This window comes from Hippoglossus stenolepis, chromosome 2 (assembly GCF_022539355.2).
Source record: "Hippoglossus stenolepis isolate QCI-W04-F060 chromosome 2, HSTE1.2, whole genome shotgun sequence".
Classification (NCBI taxonomy): domain Eukaryota; kingdom Metazoa; phylum Chordata; class Actinopteri; order Pleuronectiformes; family Pleuronectidae; genus Hippoglossus; species Hippoglossus stenolepis.
Genome location: NC_061484.1, coordinates 16,093,939 through 16,116,334, shown reverse-complemented (window position 1 = coordinate 16,116,334; position 22,396 = coordinate 16,093,939). Strand labels below are relative to the sequence as shown.

The 22,396-nt window shown below is 41.4% G+C and overlaps 1 protein-coding gene across 9 annotated transcripts in view; it reads left to right on the top strand.

The window, feature by feature from the left end:
• The window catches only part of si:dkey-92j12.5 (multiple PDZ domain protein), a 40,120-nt gene that overhangs the window by 13,851 nt on the left and 3,873 nt on the right, over nt 1-22,396 (top strand). For 4 of the 9 annotated variants that reach the window (XM_047338057.1, XM_047338059.1, XM_047338060.1 and 1 more), the window contains exons 19-40: nt 1,263-1,383; nt 3,493-3,691; nt 7,703-8,029; nt 10,617-10,794; nt 11,265-11,375; nt 11,753-11,818; nt 12,908-12,979; nt 13,455-13,560; nt 14,221-14,429; nt 14,791-14,882; nt 14,998-15,124; nt 15,357-15,449; nt 16,243-16,317; nt 16,426-16,773; nt 17,022-17,105; nt 17,748-17,941; nt 19,992-20,139; nt 20,255-20,326; nt 20,557-20,668; nt 20,803-20,846; nt 21,205-21,327; nt 22,133-22,237. In XM_047338057.1, the coding sequence (XP_047194013.1) occupies nt 1,263-1,383; nt 3,493-3,691; nt 7,703-8,029; nt 10,617-10,794; nt 11,265-11,375; nt 11,753-11,818; nt 12,908-12,979; nt 13,455-13,560; nt 14,221-14,429; nt 14,791-14,882; nt 14,998-15,124; nt 15,357-15,449; nt 16,243-16,317; nt 16,426-16,773; nt 17,022-17,105; nt 17,748-17,941; nt 19,992-20,139; nt 20,255-20,326; nt 20,557-20,668; nt 20,803-20,846; nt 21,205-21,327; nt 22,133-22,237 (3,006 nt within the window). Of the gene's footprint in view, nt 1-1,262; nt 1,384-3,492; nt 3,692-7,702; nt 8,030-9,845; nt 10,026-10,616; nt 10,795-11,264; nt 11,376-11,752; nt 11,819-12,907; nt 12,980-13,454; nt 13,561-14,220; nt 14,430-14,790; nt 14,883-14,997; nt 15,125-15,356; nt 15,450-16,242; nt 16,318-16,425; nt 16,774-17,021; nt 17,106-17,747; nt 17,942-19,991; nt 20,140-20,254; nt 20,327-20,556; nt 20,669-20,802; nt 20,847-21,204; nt 21,328-22,132; nt 22,238-22,396 lie in introns of those variants that run through there. The other 5 variants (XM_047338068.1, XM_047338061.1, XM_047338071.1 and 2 more) reach the window with 5 other exon arrangements.

The following is a 22,396-nucleotide window of genomic DNA, read 5'->3' as shown; positions in this document are numbered from 1 at the left end:
GGCGGCTGTATCAATATCACCGGGTCAGGTATAAAGAAAGTGCTCAGTGTCAAAGACTTGTTCCTCCATTGTGGCCTCAACTCGGAGCTATTGAGGAAGCCTTTTGTACTCGCTTTTGCTTAATTACCAACAATTGCCTCTCAAAGAAAAGTGCTTACCGCTTGCAAGAAATTGGCACCTGGGCTATCGCAAGGACATACATTTCTGCGACACTGTTTCCCACAGACACACACACACACACACACACACAAAGAGACTCAGCTAGTGTCAGCGCTCACATCAAAGATAGACTTGTTGCAAAGGTAGCTTTAGAATTTCAGTGCCGGCTTGTACTTTCTGTGATGGTTCAAAGAAGAACCCTTCGTCTTTGTGAAGTTCCCGGGGGGAAGGACCAAAGAAGTCTTAACTTTGTGCTTGTTTCAAATCTCAGAATTATTCAGAGGAGCTAAGAGATGTTTGAAATTGTTTTGTCAATAATAGTGAAAATAGTGAAAGAAGTGAAAGAATAGTGATAGAAATGATAGTAACACTTCAGCGCTCCATGACATATGCAAATCTGCAGTTGTCCACCACTATTGCTATGTCCATCCGTCCATCCATTCATCCATTATCTATACCGCTTGTCCTTTGCGGTTCGCCTGATGGGCTTGAGCCAATCCCGGCTAACACTTCGCGAGAAGCGGGGTACGCCCTGGACATGTCGCCAGTGGATCAGTTCACATTTGTTCTTAGCTTGACAACTTCAGGATGGATTGCCATGAGACTTGCAACAGGTTTTAGGCTCTCTTTAGAAAAAACTGTAATGGCTTTTCCTATAGCACCTTGAGTACATATAAGTACTTCTTGTTCTGTCAAATATCAGCATCTAGGCTACTTGATAAATTGCCACTGAATTGACTAAAGATTGTTGAGAGTCATGAATAGCGATTTTCCTGAAACACATTTTCTATGGTTATTTTGCAAGATGTCACACTTACATTTACCCGCAGCGGTCGCCATGTTAATTATCTTTTTCCATTCGTGAAGCATTCAGCAATTTCCGTCTACCATTTTGTTTATAGTGGCGCCCTGAATACACTATGCTAGAAAGGTAGTTTGAAGGGCTAGATAGCCACTAGCCTTACATCACATAGAGAAATGGTACAACACTACCCCTTCATGGCCACGCACAAAACGAAGGGGTGAATTAGGACAGGGCCTCACTCACGTTTGATGTATTTGTTATCTCACCTTCCTGCCCTCTGTTTGTCTCTCTCTCGCAGGAAAACCAGCCACGTTATCGCTTCGGCATCATGGACAACGACAGGCAGCAAGCCCCTCCTCCGCCTCCCCGCACCAGCTTTGAGAAGACAATCACTGTTGTCCGGGGCAACCGTAGCCTTGGTATGTTCTCCGTCTTTCTCATGGTGATGATGTCTTGGTGTGTGTACGTCGCCGGCATGGCGATAATGACACTAATAGGCGGTGATGACGGCTGCCCTGAAGAAGAGTGGTGAAGTGGTGTGCTCCTCGTACCTGAGAGGGGATATGGATACTGTGTGTGTGTGTTTATGTGTGTGTGTGTGTGTGTGTGTGTGTGTGTGTGTGTGTGTGTGTGCCTGTGTGTGTGTGTGTGCCTGTGTGTGTGTGCCTGTGTGTGTGTGCCTGTGTGTGTGTGTGTGTGTGTGTGTGTGTGTGTGTGTGTGTGAGAGCGTAAGCTATATGTGTGTATTTGTGTCTGAGAGACTAGTAAGGGGGTGCATGAAAGGCCAACATTATGAGAAATAAGAAGTAATATTGAAACCAATGAGTATTTATTACTTTTAGTACTTTGAAATTATTTGAATATAGTTATTTTTCTACCACAGTGTTGAGAGGACATTGTCTTAAGTGCTCCAAGTCGATTGTTTGGCTGTTCAAACATGACAGTGGGCAAACAACAGGGTGTACGGCGCTCCTGCACTTTCATCTAAGGGCACTCTGCAAAACATAAGGAAATAAACTTATTTATATTCTGGAAATATGTTCTAGTAAGACACTGCATGTGTGTGTGCGCGCAAATGTGTGTTTGTGTGTGAGAAAGTTAGAAATTATGTAAATTTTCATAGGTAGAGCAATTCAAGGTCACAATCACCAGTCTGTGTGTCACTGCATTCTTTGGTTTTCATGTGTTTAAAATATTGCAGGTATTATTGCTGAGATATTAAAGTAGCATAGTTCTTTTCTGGAAATCAAAATGTGGAGCAGGGTTTTTTCAGATTTCTGTGTGATTTAGGTTTTTGCAAATTTAAACATATTGGAAGCTTCAACATGGGCAGAGTGAACGTCTGTACGGTCCTGTAAGGCTTGAAAATGGGGGTACAATATTTATCGGTACTACTTTAATTTCTTCCAATGATTAGGGGCAATGGTAAATTCTATCCGGTACGTATTTATGACTCAATGCCCAATGTTGGAGATGAGACATGTATGTACAGTAAAAAGCTGTTTACACTACAATGACTGAACAGCTTTTAGGGTGTGAAAGGGAAAGGGTGGGTTTTCTTGCCTTGATCGTCCAAACCCATGAATATGAGCAGAGACTTACTACAAGGTCACGGTACCCTAAAGACATTTTGTTGTGGTTAGAACAAATAGATTCTCCTCTAATGTGGCTACTTTCCATAAATCATCAATGAACTTAAATTTGTGATAGATGTGTTTTGATGCTGTGTTTTAGTATTTCAACACTTTCATTGAGACTCAACATCATTTCTTTAAACATCCTGTCATGTCATGGAAATGTGTGTCTTCTGTTTGTTTTGTCCAGCGTCAGTAGCTGTGTCTCCAGTTGACTGTATTCCAGGCACTATGATTGTATTGTAATTTGAATGTAACACTAAAAGCAATAAACTATTTATTTGATCAAAAAAAATAAGCACAAAGTCATTTCTTTGATCAACTTCAAATTATGTACGACCATAGTGTTGTGGATGTGCCTAGTCGTTAGATAGCCCTGTAGAACACAGGCGCCATAGACCAGACGGCCTAATTTGTTGTAGCCTTTCTCCTCTGCAGTGTGTTTATGTGCGTGTGCATGAGGTGTGCGCGTGTGTGTCTGTGACGCCTGATTTACCTGCTTCTGCCTGTTTGCATTAATGAAGTGTTTGTGTAATCCGCCCAGCATCCAATTTGATAATGCCAAAGTTAGGTGTTTGTACGACTGGCATGTGTTACCCCTCTCGTCACCTGTGCCCTGTGCCCCCTGTGGGTGTGAGTGTGTATGTGCACCTTATGCGAGCGCGACTGTGAAGGATGTTGCTGTGCAAATGTCAAGCATGTGTAGCCATGTTTGTGTGCTAATCTGCCTAGTGTCTGTCTTGATTATGCTGATTATGCCGCTGTCAGATGTTTGTTTCAGCGACTCTCTGTCTGTCTGGCATGTATTCAAAGCAGCCTTAGCCAACCTTCCACTCACCTGTGTGTGTGTGTGTGTGTGTGTGTGTGTTTGTGTACATGTGTGCGTGTTGGCAGGGATGTCGGTGAGTGCTATCAAGGACGGCTCAGGCATGCTGGTGCGCAGTGTGGTCCAGGGGGGCTCTGTTAGCCAGGATGGCAGGCTGGGGGTGGGGGACGCCATCTTGGCCCTCAACGGAGAACCTACCTCCAACCTGACAAACGCCAAGGCCAGGGCCACGCTCCGCAGACACTCTGTCATAGGGCCAGAAATGAGGTGAGGGACCAGTCACTGTCCAACTGCATTACAAACTGAGCATGGTGTCTATTGTTACATGATGGTGTATGCAGATCACACAAATCTATGACATATCTTAGGAAAATCTTTTCTTACTCTACATCACTGAACTGGCTCTGGATCACCGGTTCTCAGTAATCTTCAGTCAGAATCTAAAAGCACCATGTGAGTGGATGTGCATCACAGTGTGCCTCATCCTCTTTAAAACGGCTCGAGTGCTTTTTGAACCTTCACATCTTTAAATTGTTGTGGAGAAGTGACTGTAACGCTGACGCACAACACGACATCATCAAGTACAGTCACAGCAGGAAATGTTTCAGTAATTCTGACAAGACAGAGGAGAGTTTCTTTTGTTCTTAGCAAAAAAAAAAACTAAAAAGAAACGATAAGCAAGTGTGGTAAGTTTTTGTTGCAGTGACATTACTAATTGTGATTTACTGTATCTAGTGGGACATGTCAGAATGTCCTCTGTGAAAAAGGCTTAAAGACCCTGCACACCCACATTAGCATTTTCACCAATTATTCTTGCTAGCGTGACCTCTGCATAGGTCAAAGCTATGCGCTCGAGCCATGTTGGCTTTATACGAGGTGGATTGGAGGAGGATTAGAGATATGCAATCAACCACACTATGTGCACATCCACACAGTCTAATCAAACACGATAAGGGAAAACAATATTTGTCATAATGTATATAGCATATGTATAATTTATAAGTAATTAATGTGTATAGCTAAATGTTGCTGATGTGAAGGATAGCCTTATTTACATCAAGGTGTAGGTACATTTAGCCATATTAGTTTCATTGACTGCCTCTGTAGGAGCAGAACTAACAAAAAGGTATTCCAATACAAAACAACATCATTGCGCACAGAGAACCTGTGAATTCAAAATCTGCTCTATTTTTAATGTTTCCCTGTGTGTCATATTTTTTGTCCCATAATTGCGCCTTTTCAAGTTTCCTCTTTGGAGAAGAAAGTGTTGATGCAGAAAACAATCAATAAATAATTGCAGGAAGTTAACTGCTTTCAAAGCAATTAGAAGAAGAGATTGGCCAAGATACTTCCTATTCTCTCCTTCTGCACATCCACCACTAATGTTACAGTAACAGGTTCCCTAATCCTCCACACCTCCAGCTGTGCCCAGCGGTGTGTGATTCAACTTGTTGCTACACAGTGTTGGGCCTTTGAACTGCTGTCAATATGTCACACAACTGTGTAAAGGAGAATGGTATTTTATATTGTGTTGCTAAAATCTAACGCATAGCCTATTCAGTTAGTATCCTGGCTTTTGTATAAACTCTGGGACCTAAAAATGGGCTCAGTGGGCCCAGCATTAAAGATAGGTGTGTGTTTATGTGTGTGTGTGTGTGTGTGTGTGTGTGTGTGTGTGTGTGTGTGTGTGTGTGTGTGTGTGTGTGTGTGTGTGTGTGTGTGAGAGACAGTGTGTTATTTAGCCAGTTATTCATCTTACCTCCATGTGCACCTCTTATTGTGTCACAGTTTAAAAAAAGCTAGAGTCAGTATTTAAGAAGAAATGTAGAATTCTTTGGGAATAACAATCAACAGTCAACCACTGAAAGAAAAAAGTAACTGAATACCACCCACATTTTCTAGATCTATCCGCGCAGATCATGACAGTTGTTGTGACTCGAATGAGTGAGTATATGTCATACATCATAAATGTAAATGTCTGTGACTCCAGTGAGTATAATATAAGTATTTGCTGTCCGCAGTCACAAGCATGACTTTCACTTTCACTCCATCGTCACCTCGAAATGATCTTGACTCAACTTGGATCTCCATTAGCGCCTTGTTTTCGACGCCGCAGTCATCGTTGACAGAGGAGCCGCACTCATGTTAAATTAGATTAGATGATGAAATTTTAAATATTGCCTGAGGGGAAATTGGGGAAATGATTACTTGTTCTAACATCAGCGGTTATGGTTCCACATAGACAACACAGCTGACTGGAGCCATGCCCCACCTCCACCACCCTGCTGCCTCGCAAAACACCCACTCACTCTCTTTCAGCATCTCTTTGTCTCCCTCCACCTCTCTCTCTCTCACACACACACACACACACACACACACACACACACACACACACACACACACACACACACACACACACACACACACACACACACACGCACACGCAGTCTTTCAATGGTCTAACCTCCAAAAACACCTTTTTCCTGCGATGGGAAATATCTTTGAATAATTCATCACTCATCTCACCTTGAACAGCGCGGTGCTGAATAAAAGAGCGGTTTGAAGAGCCTCTCGTAGATGCACACGATGCACACCCAGATGAACACACACGTTCTCTATCGCACACATGCAACAACAAAACGCTCACCCGTTTACACTGCGTCCTCCTGACAGCACTGCAGACCAACTAGCAGAGAGTGGAGGCAGATGAGTTGCGTTGGCAGCCTCAGAATAAAACAGACGTAGATGGGTGAGGGCCTGTCACTATCAAACTGCCTCTGTTGAGACAAGACAGGCCGTCCACATGGCTCAGTTAAAACAGCTCAGCACAGGAGATCTCCATATTCAATCTGCCACCGCGAGTGGACCAGATAAATTAGCAGGTTCAAACGCCGCGTCTATACGTCACGTCACACAAGAATAGAAGCGGGACGAGGGGGCTTTGACGATGTCCTGGACACTTAAGTTAACTGACAACTTTTACGCAGTGATTCCGATCAGGGTTTATGCCAAACACCTTCATTTTTTTTTAGGTTATTTAGTGCTGGATAATTATTATGGATAAGGACTTTATAATGGTGTAAATCTTCATCAATCAAATGGCCTGATAGATGGGTCTGAATACCTAAAGTTAATCTAAACCTGTATATATTTAGAACAGTATATAGGGCTTAAAGACAACAGAGTATGAGAGCCATATGGATTTTAAAACCAATTAGAGATTTTGAGAATGAAGTTGTAAAAAGATCTGAATTCATTCATAATATTACAAAAATAAATCAGAAGATTAGCCCGTGTTAAAAGGAAGAATGTGAAGCATCTTGTTAAGTTATTCTTTGGGATACGGATATTGAAATAGTTCATCTTTTGTCACATTGTCCTAAGTATCAGGACTTTGAAAAGACACGGTATGTGTTCTGAAGAAAGAACCACACAGAGTTGGAGGAAATTGTGGAAAAATGTTTGATAGTGGTCGACTGTAAAGTTATTGTTGGATACGTCTGCTTGGTTTCGTATTTTCTCAACAAACAATGGAAGGTGGAAATACGGAGAGCATGAGTTCTTCTCCTTAGTACGGGTTATTTCCTAATTGTTCATTTATTTCAAAATATTGTGACTTTTCTTATTAAATTACAATTTTACTCTCATAATATTATAACTTTTTACTCATCAAATTATGACTTTATCATCGTAATATTATGACTTTTGTCATTAAATTACAACTTTACTCTCATAATTTTATAATGTTTTTCTCATTAAAGTAACGACTTTGTAATCTAATATTATGACTTTTTTCTTGTTAAATTACACCTTTACTCTTTTAATATTATTGCAATTTTTTCATTTTATTACAACTTTCTCCGGTTACGACCTTAATCTCATAAATAAAATGACTTGAAATCTGTAAAAATAAAATTTTCAACATGGGCTTAATACTGATGATGAGATTGATATGATTTTGCTGAACCTCACGGTGACAATCAGAAGTCACTTTCTTTATGCTGCCTAACCATATGCGGCTTGGATATACATTTTCATGCATTGATTTCTAATATTCTTTATTGTGCATCTATCTATTTATTATATATAGAAACCATCCACTAAGTGCCATGTCATTTGTCTTGTTCCCTGTCATCCACTTGTCATTGTTTGGTGTTAAAAGTGATGTGAATATGTAGCTGTGAAAATACAGTAACGCTAAAACATATGTCATATTAATATTTTAAATGTTTTCCCCCCACCCTCCACATTTCTGTTCCCACATCCCCCTACCCTCAGTGTAACCTATGTCCCAGCCCAGCAGGTGGACGAACACCGTATCCGTCTGTGTTTGCCCCCTCTGGCGTCCATCGAGGCCGACAGCGCCTCTTCCTCGCCCACCCCACCGACACCCTCTCCAGAACCTGCATCGGCCCCATCCAGACCCCTCAGTCCAGTCAAAGCTCCAGCTCCAACTCCTGCTTCATCCACCCGCACACCCTCCGCCTCGGTCAGATTTAAAACTGCTGCTCCACATCCAGCCTCAGTCAGAGTCTCTGCTTCGCTTAAAGCTCCATTCAAGGGCCCAGCCGTAGTTCCCACCATCACCCCGGCCCCAGACTCAAGGTAATGTAAGATCCAGAGCTTTCAGACCATTATTTATGGTCACCTAATCCCTACTCAGGCCCTGGAGTGCAAGATAAACCTGTCCCAGGGTTTATTGGACTTCAGCGCTCCAGCTTTATGACATGTTGATATGTTTGCTGCAGAGACTTCAGATTCTGAAACAGCTTTACATTCTCAGCTCTTTAATGTGTTAACCTCCTGATTTTTATTGCAGCAGGGGTTTTATCGCGGTATCACAAATACACATTTCTGCAGGTTAAGTCACACTAATGATCCAGGTTATTATCTGACACTTTAATTAACCGTGTCCATGGGAAAACAATGTGTTTCCTTATGCAACCGGCTCAGTGTGAGTCTGAATTTTCTCTCCTCTCCATTCTTCACTGTGGTAAAAGGCTAAAGCTTCTCTGAATGTTGAATCTTTGAGTTATATTTAGCCGTTCGCTTATGGATCTCAGTGCTGACTGTCAGCGAAAATGAATTGTTTCGCTTCTGTCTATCCCTGCTTTTGCTCCGTCTTCGTGTCCCTGCCTCTCTCCTCCCTCTCCCTGCAATTTCTCTTCCCTCGCCCTTATCTTTCAGTACATTTTCTCTCTCTCTCTCTCTCTCTGTTTCTCTCCCCATCTCTCTGCCAGACTTCCCACTTGTTTCTTTGTGTCTGCATCTGTCTCTCATCACTCTCTCATCTCTCTCTCAGTCATCTTGCTGCGGTCATTTTCTCTTTACCTCATTTTCCCTCTCTCCTCCACGCCTCCTCCTATCCTCTTCTCCCGGCTGCTCATTTTCAGCGCTGGTGGAACCATTTGTTCTGTCCTCTCCTGTAACTTACCTGGCTATAGGCTCCTGCTACGCAGATAGCACCACTATCACTCACCTCCATGGGCTTATTACAGCCCTCGAACGTTAAATATATTCATGAAAGATTCTCTCCTTCTCTACCTCTTTCTTACACACACACAACACACACACACACACACACACACACACACACACACACACACACACACACACACACACACACACACACACACACACACACAGGCACACAGGCACACACATATGCAGTGTATATTTACAGAGATACACTACCTTTGTATGACCTCCCTGGCAGAAAATGTGTGTTTTCGGGGCTGTTTGCTCCTGCAGCGCCGGTGTATCTTTTCAAGGCCCACCACTGGAACTCGCTATTGGCAATGTGTCACTGTGTCACAGTGCATCAGGCTTTGACACAAAAAAAAAAGCGTGATCAAGTCGAATGTTATTTTACTCTCAGACTGAAGGCTGCAATGAATAATGATCAGTTTCACTTTCACTGGACTGATTTGTAGATCATTAGTCGATTAAACAATAGAATCTCTATATATAAAGTTTCCAAAGCTGAAGTTTCAGATTTAGTTTTCTCGACAAATCAATAGTCAAATCACAAAGACATTTATTTTACAATGAGGTAAGGCAGTAAAAAGCTGTATAATATATATTCAGTATATGTAATTAACTTCAAATGTACAAAATTGTTGCCAATACATTTCCCTCTATTTGTGTCTTCAGACACAGAATATTATCTGCACAGTAAATCTAAAGAAACAAACTTTAAAGATATATTGTGTAACAATTATTCATTAAAATGTCTAAAACAGCTAGAACTATATATAGTTACTATAGTTATACTAGTCCAAAGTTATATTTTATACTTTTATATGTAAAATAAATTAATTCCGGACAAAAATCGAAATTAGAGTTTATAACGACTCATCCGGTTTATTTATTCGACATCACACATTAATTCCACGTTATTTCTACTTGCATGTTTATTCAGCATCAGTTGGCAGACTCCTAAGTCTCTACCTCACGATACTAAAGGAGAAGGAAAGGACAAGATTAGTGCAGATGGGAAAGTACCGACGCTGGAGGTGGAGATAAAGGTGGATGGTAACGAGGAGGGCGATGCGGAGGTCCCTCCTTGTACCACCTTGGTGTCGTGGGATCAACCTAGGAGGTTAGTGAATCAGTGATGTCAGCAACAAAGTCTCTTCTTTGTGATTAGATTTTTATTCAGATTCTCCGTTTCCATCCTCTTTTTAACACTCTGCCCGTGGTGTCCGTTATCCTCAGTGCCAGAGAAGGCTTAGCCAAATCCTAGTGTGTTCAGGTTATGTTCGCAGCAGGGGTCGAACAGCACAGCGCACACACAACCCTATTCCTGCTTCTTAGGCCCAGAGAGAGCGACTCTTTTCCACCCTGTACTTAATGCATTTATGACTGTATCCTGCTTGGATAAATCACATAAGCTGCACTGAATGCAAAGACCAGCTTTTGTGTGTCTCTCATTGGAATTATTCTCCTGTTTTGACTTAATCTGTGAAACTCTATCCACAGTCCTGAGCAGTGGATAGACGAAGACTGAGGGGGAAAAAAGGGGAAACCTGTAGGAATAATTCTCCTTTTTGTACATTTTGCAGAAGTAGTTCAAAACCGAGTAGGTCTTCATCAGGCATCCAGAAGACTGGAATTCATCATTCATATATACGAAGGATTTACAATTCTATAATGTGTGCGGATGTTCCTTGTTTCCTGCTTTGTGTTTCAGCGTTCAGCTGACGCGAGCACCAGGCCAATCCCTAGGTATCAGCATAATGGGAGGCAGAGGCATGGGCCGCAGACTGAGCAGTGGAGAGATGATGAGGGGAGTCTTCATCAAGCACATCAGCCCCGACAGCCCGGCAGCAGATAATGGCACCCTCCGGACTGGAGACAGGATACTGGAAGTATGTGTGTGTCTCTGTGTGTGTGTGTGTAAGTATTTGTACAGACATCTTTGTGTGGACCACAACCTACAGAGTGAGGACATTTGGGAAAGTGCGGATCAGCCAAAATGTTCCAACCTGAGGGTTAGGCATTGAAACATGGATACATGAATTTGAGGGCGCCCAAGATGAACACACTAAGGGAGATTAAAAAGGAACAAGTTAGACTAAGAAAGAAGAATATTTAAAAAGACAATAACATATATATATACAGGTATATAATTGTTATCACACACACACACACACACACACACACACACACACACACACACACACTTACAGGAACAAAATGATATTGCAATTTTTTTTGTTTCAGGTTACACTTTTCAATTTATTTCCTAAAAAACGTAGAAGATTTTATCCATACTGCGTACCTCAGTTTTGCCACATGTCTATGTCCAATATCTGTTATGTGTGTTTACTTTGCCAAGGTTTGTGGTGTGGACTTACGAGACGCCAGCCATGAGCAGGCAGTGGAGGCCATCCGCAGGGCTGGAGACACTGTGGTCTTCCTGGTCCAGTCGGGACAACACAGATCTCAGGTACTACATCTTCAAATACAGCAGCAAGAGAAATTGTATATTTCTACTGAGGTAAAAGGCACTGTGCTACTGATAAGCAGGTACTTTACGAATACTTTCCATTCGGTGGAATTTCAGTCTCTTGAGGCTCCAGATTTTTTCACACTGAATCCCATTACTCAGTATATGCAGAGAGAGGGTGCAGTTTTATTCTGTTGGACCACTCCATCAGAAGTTTGTAGCATTGCAATTACTAGATATCGCTGAACAAATTTATCTTTAACTGAAAACTTATGTGGTATCGTGTATATCTTATCATATTGGGCGCAGCATTTCAAGTGTCTATGTTTCTTGTAGATATTCATCTGCCTACTCCGTGTTTTGTTCTTCACCCACAGTCTCCGATACTCACCAACCATGAAAGACAAACTCCAATGTCGCAACCCAATTCACACGGCAACAAGGTAACACTTAATCCAACTTTGAGATAGTAATACTTTTTCATCTCACCGGTGACAGCTGGTCGCCAGAGGAAATTCCTTCAAATTCAGTACAAATTTTCCTTGGACTCACAGATGAACCGATTTGAATTTGGTGGTCAAAGGTCAAGGTCACATGGCCTCCTGTTGTTGTGAACACAATATCTCAACAACAGCCTGAGGGAATTCCTCAAAATTTACTACAAACGTTTGCTTGGACTCAAAAATGAACTGATTAGATTTTAGTGCTTGAAGGTCAAAGGGCAAGGTTACTGTGACCGATATATCAGGAACAACGATAGTGAATATCATGACATCTGGCACAAACAGTCACTGTTACTTGAGGATGACCTGATTCAAATTTGAAGGTCAAAGGTCAAGATTAATTTGAACTCACAAAACTTGATTTGCCTTGTGAACACATTATCTCAAGAACGACCATGAGAAACCCCTTCAAATTTAGCACAAATGATCATTCAGACCCAGAGATTATCTGATTTTATTTTGGTGTTCAAAGGTCAAGGTCACGGTGACCTCACAAAATATGAATTTCTTTAAATTCTGACCAGACGTCACTTGGACTCAAATATGAACAGATTATGTTTAAGTGGTCAAAGGTCACACTGTCCTCACATGTGTGTGGAAAGAACATGTACGTAGACTGAAACTGCGCTGGTTGACAGAGGCAGGTTTCTTGTTGCTGTATTTCTAGTACTTCCCCTGTAAAAACTGAACTTAAATATAAACTGTTTTCAGCGACACTGAATCAAAGAGCAGTAGTTACTTTTTGTGTCTTAAAGGCAGTGACTGTTTCTTCAGATTTCGTGTGAACAGATGAGAAACTGTGAAGTCATTTTTTCTCTGTTTCTGTTCCCACACAGTTGTTTGACTGTTTATGGCTCTAATGTATGGGGAATGTTATGTATACTCTATACATAGAGTGATGAGTCATTGACGCCCACATGGTATTCCAAAAAGATTGAAGCAGCTTTAAAGGGGATTTTGAGCGGTAGATTTCTGTTTTTGTTAGTGATGCATGTAGAACTGTATTTGTGTTTCCCCTCATGGTTGTAGGAAGCAGAGTCCTGCGGTGGTTTGTTCCTTAGTCTCTCCCCTTCAAACCCCTTCATTCCCACCCCCTTTAAGGTTAGTACATTGTTGTTTGTGTATGTGTGTGCATTATCATGGGTACAGGGCATCTTAAAAGAAGCCTTGGATTAGCATTTGCACTAAGCCCACTTCCAAAAATGTAATTAACGTGCATATTTGTGGATAAAACCCTTATAGTTCAAAGTCCCTTGCAGCTACCTTGTTTGTTAAAGCCCTTTGTTTTTCTCTTTGATGGAGATGCATAACTCTTTAAATAGACAGTACATTCTTTTGAAGTTATTTTTCCATGCACTTCCAAGTTGGTTACAAAATAATGCATGATTCTGGTCATCTTTCATGTTATTTTTAGCTGACATTAAAACTGTGTTCATTAATTCATTCTGTTCGTCAGTTTTTCTCACTGCTACATCAAGCACACTGAGCAAGCCTCAGGGATAGTCCAACTCATGCCCGAAGGACCCCTGAGGCATCTCCAACACTGCCTGTTCAATAATGCAAAACTTCTCCCAAGGTACCTTCGCCGGCATCCGAGAGAAAGGATCGAAGGAGCACCGTGACTGTCACAGCACCTATCGCAGCAGCAGCAGCAGCTGCAGACGGGGGCGACAGGGGCAGGAGTAAGTCCGCATTATAGAGACGTCCCACAAACAAACAGGCATCCTCCAAAAGCCGTCGGGAACAGGACATGTGTGGCGATGTTTAGTAGCCACAGTCGCACAGTGCGTGTCACGTGATGCCCTGAAGAGCTTTTGCTATACAGAGCCAGAAAAAGACCATAGAGAGTCACTTGGAGTCATATGAGCAAATACTATCTCCATACTACTCACATGTGAAGCCAAGCCCAAGCTTTAATGTGCAAGTGTTGTTAGTCAAGAGCATAAAAGCTTGAAGAGCAGTATGTTCTTGTGTGGGGGGGACGGGGGGCATTTGGGTTTTAGTTTTCAGATGAGAACTTAAGATGGTTGGCTTCTTTTTTCCCTGAAAGAACTGTTGCTCAAGTTGAATCAATTCTTAGATTTACTCACTGCAGCAATGGAAGGTGCCCTGTAGAGTTGCACCTATGCACACATAAGTAAACCAGCACACACACACACACACACACACACACACACACACACACACACACACACACACAAGCGCCTCTAGGGTATTATGCTTCCTCTCCTCTCTGTCAGTCATTACATGTAACATCTCACCATTTTTTTTTTTGCCTTGTACCATATCCTCTTTCTAATGGCCTCCTGGTTTTTTTTTTCTTCTAACTCTGACTCTCTCAGAAAAGATGCTGCAGCGCTACGGCAGCCTGTCAGGGAAGCTCCACATGATTGAGCTGGAGAAGGACCCCGCCGCTCACGGCCTGGGAATCAGTCTCACGGGGAACAAGGACGGCTCCAGGGCCCGCATGAGCGTCTTTGTGGCAGATATAGACCCTCAAGGTCCCGCCGGTTTAGATGGAAGGATACGGGTTGGAGACGAGCTACTGGAGGTAAAGAGGAGAATGAATGGGAACGGGTGAGAGAAGGGCCAGGAAAAGGTTGGAGTCCTACAGAGAGAGACAAAGTACCGGAGTCAAAAACTCAGAGCAGCAGAGGGAGAGCAGTGGTTTGTGGGTGGAAGGCATGGGCGAGTACAGAAGATTTATCTGACAAATTAGCATTTGAAAGATGGTTGGTGCTGGGTTGGATTCTTGCAATGACAAGCTGTGAAATAGAGATGAGGAGGAAAAAGCGAGGCAGAGGAGAAGCTGACGGTCGAGACAGAGAGGGGGAGGGAGACGAAGATGGCAGAAAGACAGATTAATGTGGAGACGGATGAGATAAGGACAGAAAATGTTATTTTTCTTCTAGATCAATGGTCAGATCTTGTACGGTCGCAGTCACCAGAATGCCTCCACCATCATCAACAGCGCTCCATCTAAAGTCAAGATTATTCTCATCAGGTGATTTTCTACATGGCTTTTTTCTTCCTGAACTTTTACTAAATATATATATATATATATTTATAGGTGTTGACCAGCTCGGGGATAACAGAAGTTTATTGTGTTGTTTTACAAGGAATAAAGCTCAGAGTCAAAAGGCCCAGGAATCCAGATCAGAGTGTGAGGACACGGTCGACTCCCAGATAGACTCTGCAGAACGTGGAGCGTTGTCCAGCGACATCCAGCATGTCATCCTACCTCAGGTACTGCAACATCAGTGCATCTTGGCATTAACCACAGCACGGTTCAAACTAATGATTGATCTGTAACAGAATCTTATTGTGGTAAAAAAAAAACGCCTTGATACAAGAGGAATTATAATAGGAGAGGAAAAAATATGATATAAACAAAAATATCTTTTATATGAAACTGCTGTTAGCGCAATGAATTCTTGGTAAGACGTCAAATTTAAAGTTTATTCTCCTCTTCCTCCAGGATCATGCAGGTCTTGGCCTCTGCCTGGCAGAAGATGACTCTAAGGATGGAGTGGTGGTCAGGTCTCTGGTCCAGCACGGCACAGCTAGTAAGGTGTGGCACCATCAGTAGCATTATCGCAACTATCTACATCTTCGTCAGCAACAATTATATGTTGCTTGAATAGAAATTCAGTTTCTTTACACTCTGCAATAACAATATCTCAACTGTTTCACTATCATTCATTCCTCTCTTGCTTGATATAATTGTCTCGTCTACTACACGTGTCTTTTCACGGGTGGAGGAAATAATCAATACCTCAACATAATAAATACAAAGTTATTATTGACTAAATGTACAACTATTATAAAAATATAAGCACTATTATAGTGTTGGATTATTATAAAGATGTAAGCAGCTTTTAATGTTGTAAAGATAAATGGGGTGGAAGCTATTTTGTTTATAAATATAGTGGAGTACAAAATGCAGTCGTTACCTCTTTGAGAAGTATAAATTTAGTTTAGCTTGATTTCCTTTTTTCTAACCCCGGCAAAGAGGTTATGTTTTCACCCCTGTCCATTTGTTGGTTGGTTTGTTTATTTAATTAACCACCAAACTTGGTGGAAGGATGAAAGAACCCATTCAATTTTGGTGTGGATCCAGGATTTTGTATTCACTTTATTAAAGTTTTATTTTTACCCTTTTCCAGAGGATAATTAAAGGATGTTGGAGGGAACTGATATTTATGAGTGTGTGTAATTTGGTGCAGTTTGGTTGACTTTAAGGAGAATTGGTGGAGATCAATCAATCAATCAATCAAATTTTATTTGTATAGCCCATATTCACAAATCAATAGATATGGGGTCTTCTAACATTGTAGTTTATTCATGTTTCTGTGTGTATGCAGGATGGCAGGATAATGACTGGAGACACAATCATAGCAGTGGGGGATGAACATGTAGCTGGAATGTCAGTGGAAAAGGTACCAACACACACACACACACACACACACACACACACACATGCGATTTGCACTTCAAGGTCATCCTGATTTAATGATTTATGACTTGCCCGTCGTCTCCTTGTCCAGGTGTCCAGTTTGATTCTCAAACATCGGGTCACTGTCAAGCTCTCCATCAGCCGCTCCAGCAGTCTCTCCCCCTCCTCCTCCACTCAACCTCTCCCCTCACCCCTCTCCCAACCCTGCTCCACCTCTCCCGTACCGTCCCAAACCCTCCCCGTTTCCTCCTCCTCCTCTTCATCCCTCAAAACCACACACACCTCTACCGCAGGACAGTCTGATTGGCTGGGAGCTGCGCCCACGACGTCTGACCCTGTGAGCTGCCCGGTCGTAGCGGGCAGGGAAACCACGATAGAGATCTGCAAAGGGAGCGTGGGCCTGGGCCTCAGCATTGTGGGAGGATGTGACACTCTGCTGGTATGAACCGCTGAATGACATCTGTCACTCAATATAAAACTAAATGGATTTTTGTTGTTACTGTCAGCTCATCATTTTATCAATCATTCATTTATTATTTACTCTACTTTCAGTATTATTTATCACCTTTTATCTGTGAATGGAAAGTGTATTGTGAAATATTAAGTATAACAGGGCGGATTCTGATAGAGCTCGATTGTAGTGGAGGTGTCTCTTATAATGAGAGTGCTTTCTTATTTTTCCACCAGGGGGCAGTAGTAATCCATGAAGTGAATGATGGAGGAGCAGCACAGAGAGATGGAAGGCTGCAGGCTGGAGACCAGATATTAGAGGTAGTATGAGTACACACAAATATCACATTGTTATTATTCTATTATCGTTTAGATAAGTGCTATACAAATAAAGTTATTATTATTATAATTATTACTATACTTAATGAGATAAAAAGTAGTAGCAGCTACTTTTTTTTTCCCACCTCAGCAACAGAACATTATTTTTGTGGCCACATGACTAAAGTAAATATATATTTTTTTATATAATTATAGTGATACAAATCAAAACAAAAGCTTTACTGAATTAATGCCATGTATCTCTTATTTTAACTTTTATTAGAAAATGCTGTTTATTTTGTATTTCTTTATGTATATGGACATATCAACATCATTTAAATGTCTTAACCTGATATCCTGCAACAAAGGAAGTGTCATGTTAAGAAATACAAATACAAGACAATGAATTAGTTGAAATGACGTCAAAATGAATTAAACAACCATGCACAAAACATATCGTGCAAATCAACAAGAAGCTGCAAAAAATATGATTCATTGTAATAACATGCAGATTGACACATGCAAGTTTGCCCTCAATTTAGTCGTGAACCACGATAAAGACTTCCTTATCATTTGGTGCGATAAAATCTCTTTGCTGTTTGTGACTCCACATCTCTGCCCCCCCTCTCTCTCACGTCCTCCCAGGTAAACGGCATAGACCTGCGGCAGGCTACTCACGACGAAGCTATTGGCGTGCTGCGGCTCACCACCCAACGTGTTTGCCTGCGCGTCTTCAGGCACCAGGAGGCGTACAGGGAGGAGGACCTGTGGGACGTCTTTAGCATGGAGCTCAGGCCTCGTCCTGGAGAGGAGCTCGGGTTCACCACAGTGGGGAAAAGGTACAGTCTGGGTGCCAAATACATGGGGTCTTGGGGGTCCCCTTGATTGACACTTGAGAACCCCTTGAAGGTCTCAACAGCAAATGTCTGGGGGGGGTCTCTGGAAAAAACATTAAAATATCATTTGTCACTTATAATTGTCACTAAAATGTTTTTAAAAAGCGTACTATGTCCAGTATTAGGTAGGCAGCATTTCCGCTATACGTTTATTTTATAGCGGCAGTCCATTGCTGCTTCAGGATTGGGGCAGACACACACATTTAACTATAGGTTAGATGACATGGGACGTTGCAGTACAAATCCAAAGTGTTGCAATTAAGCCAAATTATCACTTTACAAACCCAACAATGAATAATTAGTTTCAGTTTCAGAGCCTGGATTAAAACAGGATCTGCTCTGGCGTTTGAGAGCTTTAGATCACGATGTCACAGAGTCATGATGACATCCACAAGCTTCATTGTATTTTTCATTAGACATGAGTGTAAACACAAGGCTTGTTCAGCTCAAACACCTTGTGAGGATGAGAACCAGGTGAGAAATGAAACGGGGCCATAAACTTGCTGAATCATGAGACGATATAAGGAAACGATGCAGCAGCAGTCCGACCTATTTCTAATCACAGATTTAATCACTTTCCCCTTTTTAGTACGGAAGTTGAAGTTAGTTGGATAATTACTTTGCAGAATGCTGCTGTTGCCAGAATAATGAAATATTAATATAGTTTGAACAAACACAAGTGGATTTGAGCAGAAAAGGTTCAGGTTAATGCCTGAGTGACAAAGAGCTAGTCTTCTGTCTGTTGCTTTGGTAAAGGCTAAATCAAGTGTTTCACATTATGATATTATAATGTACACTTATTAATTAAGTATCTGAACCAAACGAAGCTCAGCAGTCATCTTCAGTGTGAATTTCCCAAATCCAACCTTAATATGTAGCTTGGAAGTGTGAGATTAACTTAACCACAGACACTCTCCTAATGTAAAACTGATTTTGATCCCTTTGTAACGAGGCAGTACGGTTTCAGTCGGCCCGTCTGTCCGTCCCATTCTTGTGAACATGATATCTCAAGAACACCTCAGAGGAAATGGTACAAACATTCAGTTGGACTCAAAGATGGACTGATTGGATTTTGATGACCTCACCACACATGGTTTTAGCCTCTTGAACATGATCTCTCAAATCTGCCTGTAGGGAATTTGTGCCATTTGTTGCCTGGACTCTAAGATTAGCTGATTAGATTTCACTGGTCAAAGGTCAGAGGTCATGGTGACCTCATATGAATCTAGAACAAAATCTATGTTGTCTGAAAGTGCACTTGCTGGAGAAGGCATACAACTGCAGGGCAGCTAGTTGTTTGGGTTCATTATTAGTAATTATAATAATTAACACTTATTAGTTATTATTCTTTTGTTTTTTTAAATAATTCTAAGATCTGTGTATTTATTGATGAATTAGTTTTATCTCATAGTTATTTATATACTGGTTATATTTCTTTTGGATTTAACATCACTTGGTTCCATTCTACATAAACATTTCTGAAGTAGATTTTTTAAATTGTAGTTATGAAAAGGTTATTTGGTTGTTTTTGCTCTTTCTTTAATTTACCAGTCAAATGTAAAAAATATATATATTTTAACCACCTGAAGTCGTGCTTAGCATGAAAAATATATAAATATCTTTGGTAGAAACAATTCTGTAAAGTTAAACTTCTTCTGTTCGAAGTCTTGAACCTGAGGGCCTTTACTTAGTTAAAGGTCAAGGACTTTATAGAAACATGGATAATGATTGTAAGAATTAGGCGAGAGACACATAATGAAATCACACACCCTTAAAGCATCCAATAATCACCATGACGGTTAAATAGGTGTGATATAAGCGTCACAGTGCAGGGAGGACACATTATTTCTAAAGAGTTTCGATGCAGATTTTCATGCAGCTTAGCGTGTTTGCACAAACAAGTGTGACATTATGCAAAGCAGCAGGTTTACAGGTCATTTCCTTTATGAGCGTGGAGCAGACGCAGTTTGTGACCTCTGTTTTCTTCCTACAGTAATGACACGGGCATCTTTGTATCAGATATCATCAGAGGAGGCGTAGCAGATTCAGATGGCAGTTTGTTGCTAGGTGACCAGATCCTGTCAATCAACGAGGAGGATGTGCGCGCGGCGTCACAGGAACACGCACAGAAGCTGCTGCAGGTCTGAATTATTCTCATTTGCACGTGTACAAGTGTAGAAACAAATTAACACTTGGTAGCAGTGGGTAGTTTTATGGATTCCTGCTCTCATGTGCGATGTGTCGCTTCTCTCTCAGAGTTACAGTGGAGTGGTTCATCTGGAGGTGGCTCGTTTTAAAGCGGGGGTGCAGTACTCACAGCGGAGCCAGGTACACTGCTTCTCCTGGATGTCTTTGTCTAAACAGTGACAGAGAAACAGACAATAGAAGTTTTCAGATGTTTAAATGCCCTACACTGATTTATGTATGATTTGCATTGTATCGACTGAGTCCAGACTTTCTAGGATATCGTAGTCACTAGTTTAACTTTTACTCTTATGCTGTATTTTAAGGTTAGTACTTTGTGAACCTAGGAGTACTTTAAGTTGTGTTTTATCCAGAGCGAAGACTCCGACTGCTCCACCCTGACGCCCTCGAGTGGAGGTGATGCTTCCGCCGGCCACCAGAGGGAGTCAAATAACAAAGCAGGGAGCTGTAGTGAGTGGCAGTCAGGTCTGGAAGCAAAATAGATCAATTCTGTTTATTATGTAGATTAAAATTAAGGCAATTCACTTTGTTAGATGTTAAAAATTATGCTGTTACCATCTTTATGCAAACACAAGCTCTCCCTCTCGCTCCTTCCACAGCATTTCAAGACTTCCCTGACGTCAGAAAAGTAATAATACAAAAGGTAGAGCATCCGATCTTGATATGATTATCAATAATTGTTTAATTTGTGCCCCATATTGCCTCGGAGAAATTCTTCAATATTTTTAATGTATACTTTTTGAAATAATTATTTGTTTAGAGCTTAGAGCTTTTGTTCCCTACCTTCAATTATGATTTCTAGTTAGATATACTGTTTATATGTATTTACACACACACACACACACACACACACACACACACACACACATTTATATATATATATATATATATATATGTATATATCTTCCTTGCCTGGCTGGACCCCTGGCTCGTATGACACTAGGTGTGGATGTGACGTGTTGTCTAACAGTTTGTATAATGTGTGTGTGGCATGACCACAGGATCCATGTGACTCCCTGGGCATCAGTGTAGCAGGAGGAGTGGGCAGTCCCCATGGCAACGTACCTCTTTTTATTGCTACCATGGATACCAATGGACTGGCTGCCAAAACACAGCTATTACAGGTGAGGAGTGCCCGTGTTTGTGCACCTGTCTGTGTGTGTCTGTGTCTGTGTGTGTGTGTGTATGTGTGTGCGTGAGAGTCGATGTATTCGTTACCACATCTCTGGGGAAAAACATTTGCTGCGGTGGAAGAAGTACTCAGATACCTGAATAAAAGTACCAGTAAAGCATTGTAAAAATAACCCAGTACAAGTAAATGTCCTGAATGAAAATTTCTACTTATGTAAACCTACATAAGTGAAGTAAAAGTACTGGTCTGGTCCTTCTGAATAAAATGACCTTATATAAAACATCATTATGATTAATACAGGAGTGTCTGTGTAAGCAGCATGTTCGTGTTGTAGCTGCTGGAGGTGAAGCCACCGTCATGAGATGATTAAAGAGAGTATGGAGCTCCATAATTATAAAGCTCCATAAGAGAGGACACCTACTAAGCTCTGAACTATATTTGTTGAATTAGTTTTGGTTAAAACTTATAGATCACATACCTGGGTTGTAATCAATCACCTGAACCTGCATGATCCATGTAGAAATAAAAAGTAAAACTAGATATAGAAATAAACACAATAAATTTAGTACATAATTGCAATTAGACCGGCACCTAGAGAGGGCATACCTTAGCCAAGGTACATTTTTTATCTCGCATTTAAAAACATCCTCAATTTAAGAAAAGTACTTTAAGTTGGGGTAAAGCTTGGTGTTGGCATTTAGTGGTTACAGTTCAGGATGAATCCACTTCTGGGATTAATCTAACTCAGTACAGTTTCCTCATGAATATAACAGATTGTGTTTTTATGTGTCCATCAGACAGGAGACAAGCTCCTCAGTATCAATGACGTGTCCACGGAGGGAATGACCCACGTCCAGGCCGGAGCCCTGCTGAAGAACGCCACTGGAACCGTCAGCCTGCAGGTGAGGCCACAGACACGCACCTGTTTATCTACGTATAAAGCCTGTGATGGACTAAGATATGTTCTGGTCAGTACCTGCTTCGTATTGATCATTAGGATTTTTATAAGATTAACATTAATGACATTTAACAAACATGCAGTTCCAACATAAGTCTTTAAC